Below are 15,518 nucleotides of genomic sequence, written 5' to 3'. Positions count from 1 at the left end.
ATAAATCAGTTTTTTGTATATTTCTTTTAGATTTGTAAAAACGTTTTCAGTTTTTGCGGATACCTTATGATATCCATTTCTGGTTTTGCTAGCGCCTTCAAACTAGATGACTTTGCCAGCAGCACAGGCGGCCCCACAGAACTGCTGCGCTTGTCTCGCCAATGAAGTAGGCGTTGCATGCTGGACTACACTGCTACAGCAATTCATCACTGGAATTGTTGTTTGTGTCAATGTGTTGCACTTTGATTTAAAAGCCACACATCATGTTTGTATGCATTCAAATGATGGGAGTATTTTTTGATCATCAACTGTGGTATAGCCTATTTGTGGATTAAACTTTTACTAATAGCAATTATAATCAGGGGAGTGTCAATTATTCATTCTCTTTTCACAGCCGGGCTTAATCACACCTGAAAGAAATTTAAATCTATAAAATGTACAGATTTCCTCCAGTTCAATCGTGACCCTTGGAAATCACAAAACTACACGTCTGGACATTCATATACACACAAAGCAAACATCAGTGAGACAAGGGGACAAAATAACTGTCACGTAAATATAGCCACCCAATACTGCGTAACAGTATACACACACACACACACACACACACGCACAACACACACACACACGTCCTTTCAGTCAATTGAAAGCATGACGGCTTTAGCCGTTGTGACACCCAGGGTAACTTGTGTCCTTTGTCAACGCAACTGGTTGTACCACAATGGCAGATCGAGCTAGAAGGCAGGGGGGGATGAGATGGTGGGCCGATCTGAGGAGTGTAGCGGATGTGATCTGAATGATTATTTTGCTGGCCGGGAAAATGCTCGGGAACTCGCAGCACTCCTGTCCATCATTTCGTGGATATTGGAAGAATCCTGCTGTGGTTTTTGCCAAACAGAGGGAACAGCCTGCTAATCGTGGCGTTATTTTTAGTCTGATTTCACTAGCAAGACCTTACTGTGGCTGTAATGTGCATATTGACCACTGGAGGCCGCTAAACCCCGCAGGTCAATGTATGAATGTAATATTTCATCCAAATAAAGAGTTACTTTTCGTTATCAACAAATCCCTAAACACATCCAAGTGTTTCTTCATCTTGCACCAGCTTTCTTTGTCTTCCAACTCGTAAATTTTTACTAGGTGTCATGTGCAACATCTCCAGCTCGTTCTGCCGACTCTGCAGCCAGTGAAGGGCCCGAGGTTGTCTTTGGGTTTTTGCACTGCAGGCCCTCTAAGTTTGCTCACGTCAAAGGCTGTCCTTCTGAGCTTTATGATGTTCCTTTGAGTATGTGTGTGTGTGCCAGAGTGTCTCATCTCCAGCCTCTGGCATGGTCAGGTCCAATTTCTATCACTGTGCTTGTTGGATGAGCTAAAGAAATGGTTTGCTCCGCCACTGCAATGCACCAGTCGTCTGCTCGGCTACCCAGTTGCTCCTTCTTCTGTTTGTCCACGATGCATTCCGATACTGCAGGGGTCAAGCACATAATCCCCTGGTTCATAAACGGCTAGAGTTCAGCGTATAGGTCCCATATCATCCTCATCATCATCATCATCATCATCATGTGATTTTTTACAGCTGTATCTTAGCGTGTCAGATCTCATCCCATGGCGGGAGACTAAATCCTATTGGGATTGTTCCAGGAGAGCCCACGTGTCCATGTGCTGTGTTGATTAAAATAGATTTTGCTCATGACGCATTTCATATGACTCAACGGCCCTGTAGAGATCAACATGCGACGGTCGTGTGCCGCGTCTTCATATTCACACAGGTTGTTACACGTGAAAGCAGAGAAGATGACTTGCCCGGCCGAATGGCGCGTTATGAAAGAACCGGACGTGTACGAAACACATTGAGCCTGTTCCATGACGGCAAAATATCAATTTATCCATTTTTTTTGACACGCTTGTCCTCTTTTAGCTTGCGGGTGAGCTGGAGTCAATCGCAGCTGACTATGAGCGAGATTGCAAAAGTGTTCACCCCCACCCCCAAAGGATACGTTTGAGTCTTTTGTAAATTAAGCTAAAGTTGGGATACCCAATGAGAATTCACATGCTGTTCAAAAGTGTTCCTGGGATAACACAAATAAAAGGTGGCTGTGTCATGTTTCTGTGTCCGAACAAAGCGGGAACACAACGAACCCAGAAAAAAAAAAAAAATCAAAGAGAGAGAGGTTTAAATACATGGTTGGTTTTTGCCAGCGGGCAAAGTAGACCCGTTTCGTGCTCCAGCGAAAAGGGTCAAGCGAGAGTTTCCATTAGCAAGCTGCACTTTGTATGGGAGCTATAGAGGGATGCTTTTAGAGGACTGGTTTATTATGCGCTGGGCTACTCTGACCGTGGCCGGCAGGAAAAAAGTCTACACAAAGGAAGAGGACAGTTTGCATTTATTTAGAATTCAAGCTAATTCTTTCATGACTTTTTAATTCATCTGCTGCACTCACAGCCACTTTGTCAGATGCACAAAAAAATACAGAACTTTCTGCCAAAGTGGGTTTTTTTTAGTCAAAGGTTTCTGACAACAAATTGTGATTGATTTATTTTTTTTTTTAATTGTCAACAGATTTTTTTTTAAATTCTGCATTGTCGATATTATATTATATTATATTATATTATATTATATTATATATTATATTATGTTACGTTGTGTTATGTTATATTTTGTTATGTTTTGTTATGTTATATCATATCATATCATATATCATATCATATCATATATTATATTATATTATAGAACCTTTTTTTTATTTGCCTTTGTTGCAGGAAATCAATACTGCTGATGATTTTAATGCCCAAAATGGTGACCGGTACAGAAATAAATGATCGCTATAACGATAATATGAGGAATTTTAATGCAAATATCATTTGTCCATCACTTTAGAAAGTCGTGACTGCACGCCCAGTCGGGTCATCTGAGCCCAATGATTGTGCGGCAGCAATCGGTGGGATCGACTGTGACTATGCCATCTCTCTTCGCCCGTCCTTCACACCCTTCTGCCTTCATTAGGACACCAGCACCCTGATAGGAAACGCGGCTGGGCGAGGACAAGTTCTGATCCGGCTGGGCTGGGTTGGGGCGGGATGGATTGTTCACTAATGTTCATCACCTTGCTAGAGGCCATCTTGCAGGGCGGGGTCAATAAAGTTTGAGGGCTCTGCCAATGTCCCGCTCTGGTTTTTATCTACCAATTCCTCCTAAAATCCCAAGCTGGATCTGTGAGGATCTTCTTGACTATTTCACCCCCACACCTCGTTATTCAACGCAGAGCTAATTTAATGCTCTATTTGTAGTTTATCCCACGGGCCATTTTACAGTTGGCTTGATGCATTACAGCGCAATCTGCAATTTGTGCGGCGCAGGTATGAATTAGATGTGTATCGCAAATGTTTGTTATGAGAGATGGAAAACGATTGAGGTAAAAAAAAAAACCTGTTCTTCATTGTCTGCATTGCCCCTAATCCAACAACATTTGCTTTCTCCATCCAAGCCTAATAATGTCAGATTAAGCTCTGCACAAATGTCCATCTGACATGAGGTCTGGATTTGTGCTGGATTGGAAAATCGGGACGGGCTGCCTCCCAAGCCCGTTAAGTCTACACACACACACACACACACACACACACACACATAGCCGACGGGATTAAAAAGCAGAGGATCTGCATGTCATGGCAGCAGAGTGGGTGTTTACGCAAGCTTTTGAGGTGTTTGGCTGATTGAGACCTAAAAGTTCCTAAACTATCCCAAAAGACCCATAAACCCGTTGGTTTTGCCGCTTAGGACTCGGTGGACTTTGGGCTTCCTTCCCCCGAGGCCACGGTTCCGATGTAGAGCACCTCAACCCTAGATATGTCCCTACGATGCCCTTGTGCCTCAGTGGGCATGCATGCCCTCCTTTTGTTGCAGCAAAAAACAGAAAGGGGGGAGTCGAGGGGGGTCGGAGGGTCTCGATAGGGCGGTGGGTGCTGCTCGCCCAGATTACGTGTCATCAAACGGCCTATTTACACTCAAACACCAAACACGACGGCAAACAAATGTCAGCGCCGCAACTAAACTTGTGTTGCCGAGGTGGACGACGATCATAGAATCGCGAGGCCCGTCGTCACGTGTTCTCCCGGTCACTCACGTGACCCTTCGGCACCGACCAATCGGGCGGCGCTTCGTCCTGGCGAGAGCAAAAGGAAGAGGGTGGGGATCATTTTCCTTTTTGCGATTTTTAATCTTGCCACACCAACGGAGGTCGTTGACATCATCCTGCCCTACAGAAAGGTAAAACTGTTTTTTGCTGACTATTTATTTGGAGGCCGACATTTGTTTTCATTGAATAAGTTCATTTTTACCAACGTACGGTATCTATATCTATATATACACCGTGATTATATAAATAAATATAGATTCCGATATATCGTAGCGTTGCCGGAATTCTGACGCATGGAACTGAAGCGGAAGACCATACACTTTTTCACGACATCGGTATTGATTTAATTAATTAATTTTGCCAGCATAAGCACGACCTTTAGGGTGAGTCGCCGCTCTTCCGACCCATTAACTTATTTTATCATCCGGAAAAGATCTCGTTAATGTTTTCTTAACTTATCGTTAGTGCGGCGAGGTCGCATTCGGAGTGAAAATATTTTGACTGAATGGTCAGTTGAGCGAGAAGAAGAGCTTTTGCACGACGGCTATTATTTCGTAGCCGCAGCTGGATGGACTCCCGCTGTTACGTGCAGAAACATGGGCGGCTGGCTTGTGATTGTTATTCCAATTATCGTCACATTGATATCGGTGCTGCCATCTTTGCTGAGCTTGAAATGTGGTCCGAAACGGCACGGCACGACCGATGCTTGCTTTGTTGTTGTGAATTTGAAGAACGTGAGCGACGGGCACAAGCGTGCAGCTATCTTTTTTGGGGAAGACCCCAAAAAAAAAAAAACACGGCAAAAGTCAATGCGCTCCAAAGCCGACAGCAGCCGTGACTTCCTTGACTTATTGCAAATTACGGCAAATCTAAAATGGCCGACTTGACGCGCAGCTTTTTCACAGCACAACATGGTGCGCCCGCATCGTTAAGCCTTTTGACTCTCACGCGCCACCATTGCGAGCGAACCCACTCCGGGACACTTTGAAAACGACTTGCCGCGAGTCGGCTCGACCGCCTGTGTCTTTGAGGAAGCTTTTTTTGATCATGATCCGGGCTGAGCCATCGGGATTGTGGGTCGCTGATGTGGACTGACAGCTTTTCAAAGCACTGTCATAGTGCCGTAGCATTCGTGGACGCCCCCCCCCCGCCCCCCCCCCACTGTCATTTTATCGTAGCACTTGTAACAAAAGCCCACACGAGACGAGAGCTTCTTCCCATAATGAAACTCTCCTTCCATACAAATACGATTGGCCTCACTGGAAGATGCCAAATGACCTCTGTGTGTAAAAAAAAATTATCAATGAGGTGAGCCAGAGGGCTCCCCCCCCTGCCCTCTTTTGTTCACCCGTAATTGGAGCACAAACATCCGGAGAGCTCCTCAGCTGCAGAATGCAAACATCTGCGCTAGATAAAAGCAGGAAGATGATTTTCTTTTTTCCTGTTCATGCATTTTTGATCAACAATTCCTTCCATGAATGTATTGCGTCATGGTGGGATCCCTCCCTTGTTTTGTGGATTGGACAGATGATGAAGCTTTGGATGGGACCGGCTTGTTTTTAGGCAGCACCACCGATATAACTAAGAGTGTTGGTCTTCAGTAATGGAATGATTCTGGCCCGGGGTGTTTTTGCAACATTTCCACATGAGCGGTTCCTTACACAAAAAAAAAAAAGCGGCATCTTTGCCATTGTTGCATGAGAAGAAATGGAAGAGCGGACAAAAAGCGACAAGGCCTCAGGTTCATCTTTCTTCAACAGCACGAGTCTTTTCTATGCGTGGCGATCAGACACAGGGAAATTCAGGAGGAAGGCGTTGGGGTGTGCGTTGAGGGGGGGGTATGGTGCATTTTGTGCACTGCGTTGCCCAGCCGAGCGTAAAGCGTGATTAATTCAATAGCCGCCATAGAGGAGGAGGCTAGTAGCGCCCGCAACACCGAGCATGACCCACTTTCCCCTTCAGATGTCATGAAAAATTCCCTGCCGTCCCTCATTGTGTCGTCCCCCCCCCTCCCCAACTTCCTGTCAGACATGGGGGAGGAACATTTGCAAATATAAATGGAAACTTGTAAAACGACATGTACTGGGAGTGCCAAAGAAAGGGCAAAGACACCCCCCCCCCCCAAAAAAAAAAAATCTGACCTCAAAATAAAAAGAGCATTTGCTGCAAGGTTTTTGCCCAAAGGGTCACATGATTCACGGGCCTTGACCTAATTCTCGTTTTTGCTGGGATGTAGGCTCGAAACACAATTTTGAGATTTTTTTTTTTTACCTCCATCTACATCTTTCAGGGTGATTTAATGATTCAAAAAAAAAAAAGAATGAAGAGGGCACTGATCCACGGGCTAAACTAAACATAGCAAGTTATAGAGTGCGTTTGCAGCACTTACATGTGCGCTGCCCGCTGAGGACCCGCAACCACTGGATGGAGTCTTAAACCCGGATTAAGGTTTTTTATGTAATCTGGTCTCCTCTGGGAGATTGGAGAGACAGCTGGCGATAGAATCCCTGTCCTTATCTCTTGGTCCTCCCCTGGCCTCCAACCAAGCCATGCATGCAGCATACTGTAGCTTATCGGAGGTAGGATTTCCGGAACCAGCGCAACGTGATGATGTTGGGTTGCAATGAGACTGCTGTAGTTACGCAAGAACAAAACGAGATAGCAACCGTAGCATCTCCCAAGTTGGATATAGCGGTTAGCCAAGAAGCCGTTTCTTAATCATTCAACATCAATCAGCGCTGCAATTCTTCTGCAAGCAAATTGCAATCAACATTAGTAGCTTTTTATGTGCGTGCGTGCAAACAGCTGGCCATTCATGCTGCCCATTCGTGCTTTAATGAAGGAACATCTTGTTTTCTTGCAATTAAAAGATAACCAGGGCAGGACTATTTGATTACAAAGCTGCTAATTAGCAGATGGCACATACTGGAGATGCAGCAGAAAAATACAGCTGGGGCTGGTGAGATGAAAACTATGAATGTGATTTCATCTCTGCCTCTCATTATTATGATGCTGATGATTATTATTATTATTAACTAAATAAAATATAATTTATAAAATATGATTATTATTATAAAAATCCGTGTCGGTTTATTTAGCCCTGCTCCACAAGTCAAATTATTATTGATACTAATTAAAATAAAATGATTGATAAATAAATAAATAAATAAATAAATAAATAAATAAATAAATAAATAAATAAATAAATAAATCTAATGCTTCATGGCTGACTGCAAAAGAAAAATTCTCCAAAACTTCACAGACTTAGGTCCAACAGCACAATATCAAATTTATGTTAAATTCAGTGTTAGAGTTCATCCGTAAAACTGGTGGGTCTTCACTTCCAGTTCGGTTGTGAAAAGTGCCCTTGAGCAACCTACCAACCCCCCTCAGACCAAGTTCAGCAACTCCCCATCAAGTTGGTATGGGTCCTGTGAAGTCTGCGGCAGAGGATGAATTTTATTTTCCCATTGCTGGTTATAAAACGTGTAGAACTGTTAACATTCCAAATTAAATGCTATTATCTCGACTTTTCAACAATCAATTTTTACAAACTATCTACAAGTAAACTATGTCAGTTTTAGTTCCATTCGGTTCCATGCTTGACGTTATGGTCCAGAGCGCCCTCCTGTGTTCACCCTTGTAACTGAATCCTGACGTCACTCAGCAGTCAGATTGGGCACATGACTCAGATCATATACTTATTGTAAAAAGACATCAGGGCTGGTGAGGATTCTTTTCTTGCCCTTGATTGAAGCTGGCTTGCAAATAGGAAACTGCACTTTTCCATTCACCGTTCCGTCTTTGCCTTGCAGGAGACCCATCAGCCGAGTGCACCCTCACACCCCCCACTGGCCCTCGAACTCCTCTCTGACTTGACCGCACCCCTTTCCTTTCAAATCCGACATGGAGCCCATCAAGGTCCAATCAGAAGGTGGACTGAATGTGACCCTCACCATTCGGCTGCTCATGCACGGCAAGGTGCGATGCCCGAACTCTATCGAAAACCAGCCAGAAAATAAAACTCACATTTCTGTGCATTTTATGTCTCTGCAGGAAGTCGGAAGCATCATCGGGAAGGTAAACATCATCAGCTCATATTTTCAATTCAATATTTTGACTGAGAAATAATAATATAACCGAATGGACTTCCAGAAAGGGGAGACGGTGAAGAAAATGCGTGAGGACGTAAGTAGAAGTTTTCTGCTAGCATCTCCTTGTAGAAGCTAATGAAGGGGGGTACCTTGATTTATGAGCTAACTTAGCTCGACACAAACCAAAAATGACTGGACAAACTTGTACGTTGGGGCATTTGTAAGTCAAGGTACCCCATTGTAATTTCCTGATCATGGATGAGCTTGTGCCACCATGCAGAGCGGAGCCCGCATCAACATCTCTGAAGGCAACTGCCCCGAACGGATAGTCACCATCACTGGGCCGACGGATGCCATCTTCAAGGCCTTTGCGATGATAGCCTACAAGTTTGAGGAGGTAACGACTCCACTGCTGCTTCCACACCAGCGCCATTTACTAGTTTGCCAGAGTGGGAATACAAGTTAGCATGCTTTTGCGCTCTTGCTAGCTAGCCGCTTTATTTAATAACACAATCTAACCAAAAGATGGTGGAGGTTAGATTTTCAGGTCTTGCGGCCATTTTGACTCATCTATAAACCCAAACAAATGTCGTTGCAGGACATCATCAATTCTATGAGCAACAGTCCCGCCACCAGCAAACCTCCTGTGACCCTCCGACTGGTTGTGCCAGCCAGCCAGTGTGGCTCGCTCATCGGCAAAGGCGGCTCCAAAATCAAAGAGATGAGAGAGGTAGCGAGCCGATTCCCGCCTCCTAGTAAGGAAACACAAACGCATCCGTCTTCTTCTGCAGTCCACAGGAGCTCAGGTCCAGGTGGCCGGCGACATGCTCCCCAACTCAACAGAGAGGGCGGTGACCATTTCCGGGGCGCCGGAGGCCATCATCCAATGCGTCAAACAGATTTGTGTGGTGATGCTGGAGGTACGCTAGCCTGGTCCACTCTACGCCCTTCCAACGCGGATGCGATCAATCGTTTTTGGTCCACCAGGGGGGGGATCTTCAAGATGGTGGATGAATAATCAATTAGTGACCACTTGCTTGTTTTTGAAGTGAAATTTGAACTGACTGCACTGCCAGTTGTCCAGCCGGCCATCATGATGGCAAACGTCGTTGGACCGTTGCCACCCGGCTGTAAGTCTCCAGAGTGCTCACGGAAAGGGGGGGGGGGGGGGGTGTTTTAAGTTTCGCGGCGTCATCATTATCCAGTTGAACGTGATGTTCCAGGTGAATCACAAATTGGACCTCATGTCAGCATGTGCACAGTGAAGAGCACTTTTGGTGTGTCCCCCCCCAGGCACGGTCCCTCTCGGTCTCACTCGATGCTCTGGTTGCTCCTCTTTTTCTTCTTCTCTAACACTCTCTCCACATGTCACTCCTTCTCCCACCCTCGCTCTCCTCAGTCCCCACCGAAAGGTGCCACAATCCCCTACCGCCCCAAGCCTGCCTCCACCCCTGTCATTTTTTCAGGTGGCCAGGTAAGAGCGGACCCGCTGGGGGCGTCCACAGCCAACCTCAGCCTCTTACTGCAGCACCAGCCACTGCCTGTTAGTGTCGCACCAGGTTTTATTCAAGCAACCCTCCTCCCCCGTCTCGAGCACCCCCCTCACCCCCCTCCCCTCGACTAGCATGAAACTACCACCGCTTTGCCCTCACTGCCATCCGTCAACCCGGATTTGAGATTAAAATAAAAGCATCACTGAAGTCATTAAGGGATGATCTGGCCGTGCATGCAGTCTATTATTCTGGGTTTAGAAAAAATCCATCAACTTGGCAGGGAGATGTGTGAAATTATTCATGAGAGCCAAAAACAGAAAAGAAAAATGTCCTGAAATTCAACGAGGAGAACAAAAAGTAGTGTAAATGTCAATGATTCCAATCAATGATGACTTAATGGTGGAGATACGTAACTTGAGGGCCAGGTGCCAACTAGCGAATAAAATCATTGGCCGTGTAGCTCAGGAGACGAGATGAACCAGTGAGCTGCATTTAATTGATTCGAAAGATGGGACTGAGTTCAGTCTTGTTGCAACACTTAAAATTAACAATCCAGCATTCAGACCGCCCAATTGCGTAACTCCCCACCCCCACCCCACCCATCCCTCACAGTGATCCCATGTTGATATAATTCAACTGGATTTGATTGATGATAGACAGTTCAGCGCATGTCTTTCTCATAGCCTGGCGATAAACGTAAAGCTCCAAACGGCAACCTGCATTTATAAAAGTTTTGTGCGGAGGCCGTACGAAAAAAAATAAAGTCTCCGTTTCATGTTTGCAGGCTTACACCATCCAAGGACAGTATGCCATCCCGCATCCAGACGTGAGTGCTCTCCACACCAGGCGCTCCACATTGCATCCATCTCGGAAGCTGCTACCAGCTACCTCCCCAAAACCTCCTTTATTAATATTAATTGCTAATATTAATATGGCTAATATGGCACATGTACAGTAATTCCTCGATCTTCTGACTCGGAAGACTCTTGACTTCCTTCTGTCTGCTCTCTGTTAAACCTCCGGGGGCTTGGCTTGCAGATCGTGAAACTAGATAATACTTGCATCATTTCATATTTAGCTTGCCTGTAGATTGTCCTGCCCTGTGATTGGCTGGCGTCCAGTTCAGGGTGCCCAAAATCAGCTGGGATAGGCTCCAGCATGCCCGCAACCCTCGTGAGAGGAAGAGGTTCAGAAAATGGATCAATGGAGTTCAATGTGAATGTTGGCGCTGCAAAAACATATTGACTGCATCTTGCCATTAAGCTTCTCATCTCTAAAATAACCTTGAAGACAATGAAAAATGAAAAATCAATTCAATTACCCCAACAATCCTCAACATGCCTGACTTGAACAATACAGTGCACATTGACAGTCTTGTACAAAAAACAATTCTCAACAGCAAATGTGCACCAGAGATATCTTCATTTGTCCCTACAACAGTTTTAAAACTGATTAAAAAAAAATGTCTTCCCCATTAGTAGGCCGCAAATTGCGCAATACGGATTTTTACCACACATAATAATAGTAATTTATAGCTATGACGTTTCAGGGAGATAAAAACTCTACCTGTTGCTGAATCTAACTCTTAATTCCTAAATTTTGCAAAATATAATACTATATTACGTATAGTATTATCAATGGTAGGGTTGTCGATTCCCAACCTATATGTTGTGGTTTTGATTTCTGGCTACCGTGACCATGTCAAAGTATTCCGAAGTGCTTTGATGGCCTTAACAGGCAGAAAAAAGGTGCTATAAAAGTAAAAGTCCATTATTTATTTATTTATTTATTTATTTATTTAAATGTATGTTTATTTGTGTATTTGTTTATTTATTTATTTATTTATGTTTATTTGTGTATTTTTTTTTATTTGTAAAACCTGATATGCTAAAGTAAATTTTGGTCAATTTTGGCAACAGCGATTTCATTTCTTTTAGGAACAACAAAGAAAGATGGTTAAGGGAAATGTATTAGCGTAAAAGTTGTCAGAAATATGAAAAAAAGTAGTCACTAACGATTTGTGCTGACTGAGCGCATTGTAGTGGCAGCGCCATCTGCTGGCCTGGCTTGGTATCTGTTGGATGAAACCTCGCTTTCACGCATGGCAGAGGTCCAACTTCCCAAAAAATTGAGTCGCTTGAATCTCCACCGCACCAAACTCAGGCCAAGCCCCTCATGAGCGTTTTCACCTTCAACCTTTTTGTGTTTCCTCAGATCCTATCTCTTTCGGTGAGACCTCTGCGTGCGTGCGCGCGCGCACGTCTGCGTGTGCGTGTTTGAGTGCGCGAGTGAGTGCGTGTGCGCGCAAGTGTTTTTAACGATGACCTCATAGCTTTGCTGTCGTCCTCCTCCCCCCCTCAGCAGTTGAGCAAGCTCCACCAGTTGGCTATGCAGCAAACCCCCTTTACCCCCCTCGGACAGACCACCCCTGCCTTTCCCGGTACGTACCCACCTACACTACAACCCTCTTGACCTTCTCTCGTTTGTACCTGTAGAAGTCAACACATTCTCTTCCTCCTACACTTTCTTCAGCTCTTCCTCTCGCTCTTTTCTTCTTCTCGTTGTCTTCCTCGGACATGGCCTGCTGGTGGTCTGCTCTTGTTGATGTTGAGGTTTTGCTTTTGGTTTGGTTTTGGGTTTTTTTTTTCTCCCCATAGCATCCTTTCTTAAAACGATGCAAGGCTTTCCGTCCAATGTTCTGACTGATGTTCCACCAACGTGTCCAACTGTATTTTATGTCTTCTTCCTCTCCTTCTCCTCCTCGGTCAGCAGCAGGTCTGGATGCCAGTAACCAGGCCAGTACTCATGAACTCACCATTCCCAATGATGTGAGTACAGCAAGTCCACTCAGCAGAAATTCTTTTTGATTCCATGAGAAATAAAGACTGGAGAAAGAGCAGCGTGTACGTGCCCTGGCCATCCTAAGTCCCGCCCCCATTGTTTTCCCAGCTAATAGGCTGCATAATTGGACGCCAGGGAACCAAAATCAACGAGATCCGTCAGATGTCTGGGGCACAGATCAAAATTGCTAACGCCATGGAAGGGTCATCGGAGCGCCAGATCACCATCACAGGGACCCCCGCCAACATAAGCCTGGCCCAGTACCTCATCAACGCAAGGTAGGCCCCCTAGGTGAAGATCTCCGAGGAAGACGCTCACTCGCTTTTCCCGCTCCAGGTTCCGAGACGTGGCTGCCATGTGGAACGACCCGTCCTCCATGACCACATCCTGAGCTCCCTGACTGGCTCTTCCATCCGGCCCCTTTCTGACTGACGACGCCCTCCGGACTCTGGCTCTGGCTCTCTGAAAATTCTGAGCGCCGGCCGCCCTGGTCCTCCACAAACTGGCGCGGCCCGAGAGCTCAATTTTATTTCAGAGAGCCATTTTGAAAAAAAGAAAAAAAAAAGAACACTGTTCGTTACTTTTTTTGTTTGTTTTAGAGAACTGTTAAAGCATGTTGAATGTTTATTAGCAACAACTTGTGTTACTTTTTTTTTCTTTCTGTTCATCTCTTTTTCTCTGTCAGTGCTGCGTCATAGAACATTTAAGAAGTGTAAAAAAAAAAAAAAAAGATTGAAGATTTTTGTAGAAGTAGTTCTTTGCATTTATTACAGCTCGGTGATGCTATCGGCAGAGTGTGGTGGGATGTAGCCAAAAAAACATTTTTATAATAGATCCAGCCTTTAGAAAACAATCTCGGACTTCTCCATTTCTGTCCTAATTTGCATCGTTGTCAAATGACATCACATGACCCTCCTTGGCCAATGGTATCACTCCCTGAGCCTCCCCGTTTTGTGTCGATCTCCTTCGTTTATGTACACGCTTGCTTATATTGCATGTACTCAGTGTTGTGTTGTTGTGTATTTGAGCAGAACCTGTTCGGTGGACCTTGAAATGAAATGTTCTTTGTGTTCCCCGTTCTTCTCCGCTCATGTTTGAAGCTTACTTTTTTGTTTTTCTGGCCTCTTACTCGTAGTCCTAAACCCGGAACCGATAGCCTCCTTCGATTACTCGTGTTATCACATGCATGAAAAGGATATGAGACAAAACGGAGCGGAAATTGAAATGATTGTTTCTGATCATCCGGTGTTTTGTTTTGTACAAGGACTTTTATGACTATTTGTCAACTACGCGGCGCTCATGCAATAGACGATTCTACACTTTACTCTGGACCGCTTCTGATGTGCGACCGGTTTGCTGGCCTCGGGCTGGGTCCAAAACTTTTTGGCTCGAATGAAAAATCCTCAAGCCAAAAATGTTTGGACCAAGGAAAAATTTGTTTGGAGGCCAAAGAATGTTCAGGGTTTTGTCAGGGGGGGGGAGGGGGGGGGACCTACGGGGTGGGGGCGGGGCTTGGGCGGGCACACTCAGTCTCTTTTCACGATTGTTTATTTGTGTCATGTCTATCTCATCGCTTTATGTTTGAATGTCTTTTTAAAGGTCACAAGTGTTTCAGATTTTTTTTTCGTGCAAGTCATTTGACAAACGCACGTTTCTTTTTGTTTGTTGATTAATTAACTCAAGCTAACGAGAGGGAGGTTAGAATGCTATTGGGTCAAACTCGGCAAGAAGCTCAATTCTGTGCTGATGTACACAAACAGCTGTTGAATGTTACTGTCCAAGTCACATGATCTCCTGTACGTCCAGCACGGCAACCGTTGCCCTTGTGCGACTTTTAGCATGCTAAGCCTTTTGACTTTGCAAAAATTGAGCAAAGGCTGTCGGGCGACATCGCCACTGATCATTCTGCAATAATCTTGGATGTGCTAGTTGAGCTGAGCAACAATAGAAGCTTTGAGTTTGGATTATTTGGCCTGAGTAGAATGTCAAAGGACAAGCTGTCATTCTTTGTAAAAGAAATGCACAAAAAAGCAGAGAACATTTTTTTTTTTCTTCCAGTGCTGGTTGTGATGGCAAAGCGGGAATATTGAGTTAAAGTAGCAGGAGTGTGATTTTAATAGCATCGATCTTCATGTATAATTAATTATGTGTTTGAAAAACATTTATTTACATTTGTGTATATGACTGAAGCAAACTGCAACTAATGCAATAATAGGGTGCAATGTGCAATTATTTATTCTCTTTCATTTTCCCCTACTTGACTCGTAGACAGGAGAGCTATGTAGCTTGTTGCAAAATGTTTGTTTTTGTTTCAGTTAAAATTATGTTACATGTGGGAGGAGGCTTAAAAAAAAAGATTTTTATTTTTCAGCTTATGTTTGTGTGTATTGCAGTTTGAGGGGGGAAAAAAAGTGATCAAAGTTTGTAACTATTTTGATTTCTTTGCTCTGTGCAGATTATTATTAGTTGTGAGTACTATGTTTGATTTCAAAGTGTTGGTAAGTATAAAAACAAATAAAGTTTCAGTTTTTCTTTCTGTGACCGCTGTTTTTATCATTTTCGTTCTGTGTCTGTTTTCGATATTTGATAGATAATTAAAATTAAATTAAATTAAATTAAATTAAAATGAAATGAAATACTTATTACAAATTACAATAGCATAATGTACTGAGGTCAGGTTGGAGGACACGCCTATTTAAAAAGGTACGATGGGGCCAGGATGGGAAATATAAGAAAATGGTAAAATTCAGATCAGATCAGTAACCAAATTGGTATCGGATGACATTTCAAGCAAAAGAATAGCAGCTATCAGCACTACAAAGGAGATAATGTTTTTTTCCCTCACTTTCAAATTCCTATTTGCCAGCCAGATCTTTGACATTTAGGCAGTCTGTGAGTCTTGTAGCTGCAAAAGTCAGTCTGTAAAACTTGCGGCTGTCAATCAAGAACTATTGTGG

The 15,518-nt window shown here is 44.2% G+C and overlaps 1 protein-coding gene and 1 long non-coding RNA gene across 5 annotated transcripts in view; one reads left to right on the top strand and one right to left on the bottom strand.

Moving 5' to 3' along the window:
- Positions 1–604: 604 nt before the first annotated feature.
- The window catches only part of LOC148401536 (uncharacterized), a 33,557-nt gene continuing 18,643 nt past the window's right edge, over positions 605–15,518 (bottom strand). Inside the window, exon 3 of the long non-coding RNA XR_015857303.1 lies at positions 605–1,465. This is a non-coding gene — a long non-coding RNA (uncharacterized LOC148401536). The remainder of the gene's footprint in view (positions 1,466–15,518) is intronic.
- On the top strand, positions 4,013–15,102 carry LOC148401539 (poly(rC)-binding protein 3-like). Of its 4 annotated transcripts, none has more exons than XM_088368829.1 (13): positions 4,013–4,264; positions 7,949–8,114; positions 8,190–8,213; positions 8,289–8,321; positions 8,508–8,624; positions 8,826–8,957; positions 9,019–9,147; positions 9,627–9,770; positions 10,505–10,546; positions 12,085–12,160; positions 12,493–12,548; positions 12,670–12,839; positions 12,898–15,102. In XM_088368829.1, the coding sequence occupies exons 2-13, from the start codon at positions 8,040–8,042 to the stop codon at positions 12,950–12,952; spliced, it is 1,053 nt and encodes a 350-aa protein (XP_088224955.1). In that variant the 5' UTR covers positions 4,013–4,264; positions 7,949–8,039; the 3' UTR covers positions 12,953–15,102. The 4 variants fall into 4 exon arrangements, with proteins under 4 accessions (XP_088224955.1, XP_088224954.1, XP_088224953.1 ...); XM_088368828.1 differs by having other exon boundaries at positions 12,490–12,548; XM_088368827.1 differs by having other exon boundaries at positions 12,082–12,160.

The sequence above is a fragment of the Syngnathus floridae genome, chromosome 2 (genome assembly GCF_059516105.1).
Source record: "Syngnathus floridae isolate MCC-2025c chromosome 2, RoL_Sflo_1.0, whole genome shotgun sequence".
In the NCBI taxonomy this organism is placed as follows: Eukaryota; Metazoa; Chordata; class Actinopteri; order Syngnathiformes; family Syngnathidae; genus Syngnathus; species Syngnathus floridae.
Note: the sequence above shows the minus strand (reverse complement) of the source record. Positions and strands in the feature narration are given on the sequence as shown.

Coding starts and splice junctions, on each gene's coding strand:
- LOC148401539 (XM_088368826.1), top strand. CDS start 8,040: ATGGAGCCCATCAAGGTCCAATCAGAAGGTGGACTGAATGTGACCCTC. Junction 9,771..10,504: donor TGCAGCACCAGCCACTGCCT/GTTAGTGTCGCA, acceptor TCATGTTTGCAG/GCTTACACCATCCAAGGACA. Junction 12,840..12,897: donor CAGTACCTCATCAACGCAAG/GTAGGCCCCCTA, acceptor TTCCCGCTCCAG/GTTCCGAGACGTGGCTGCCA.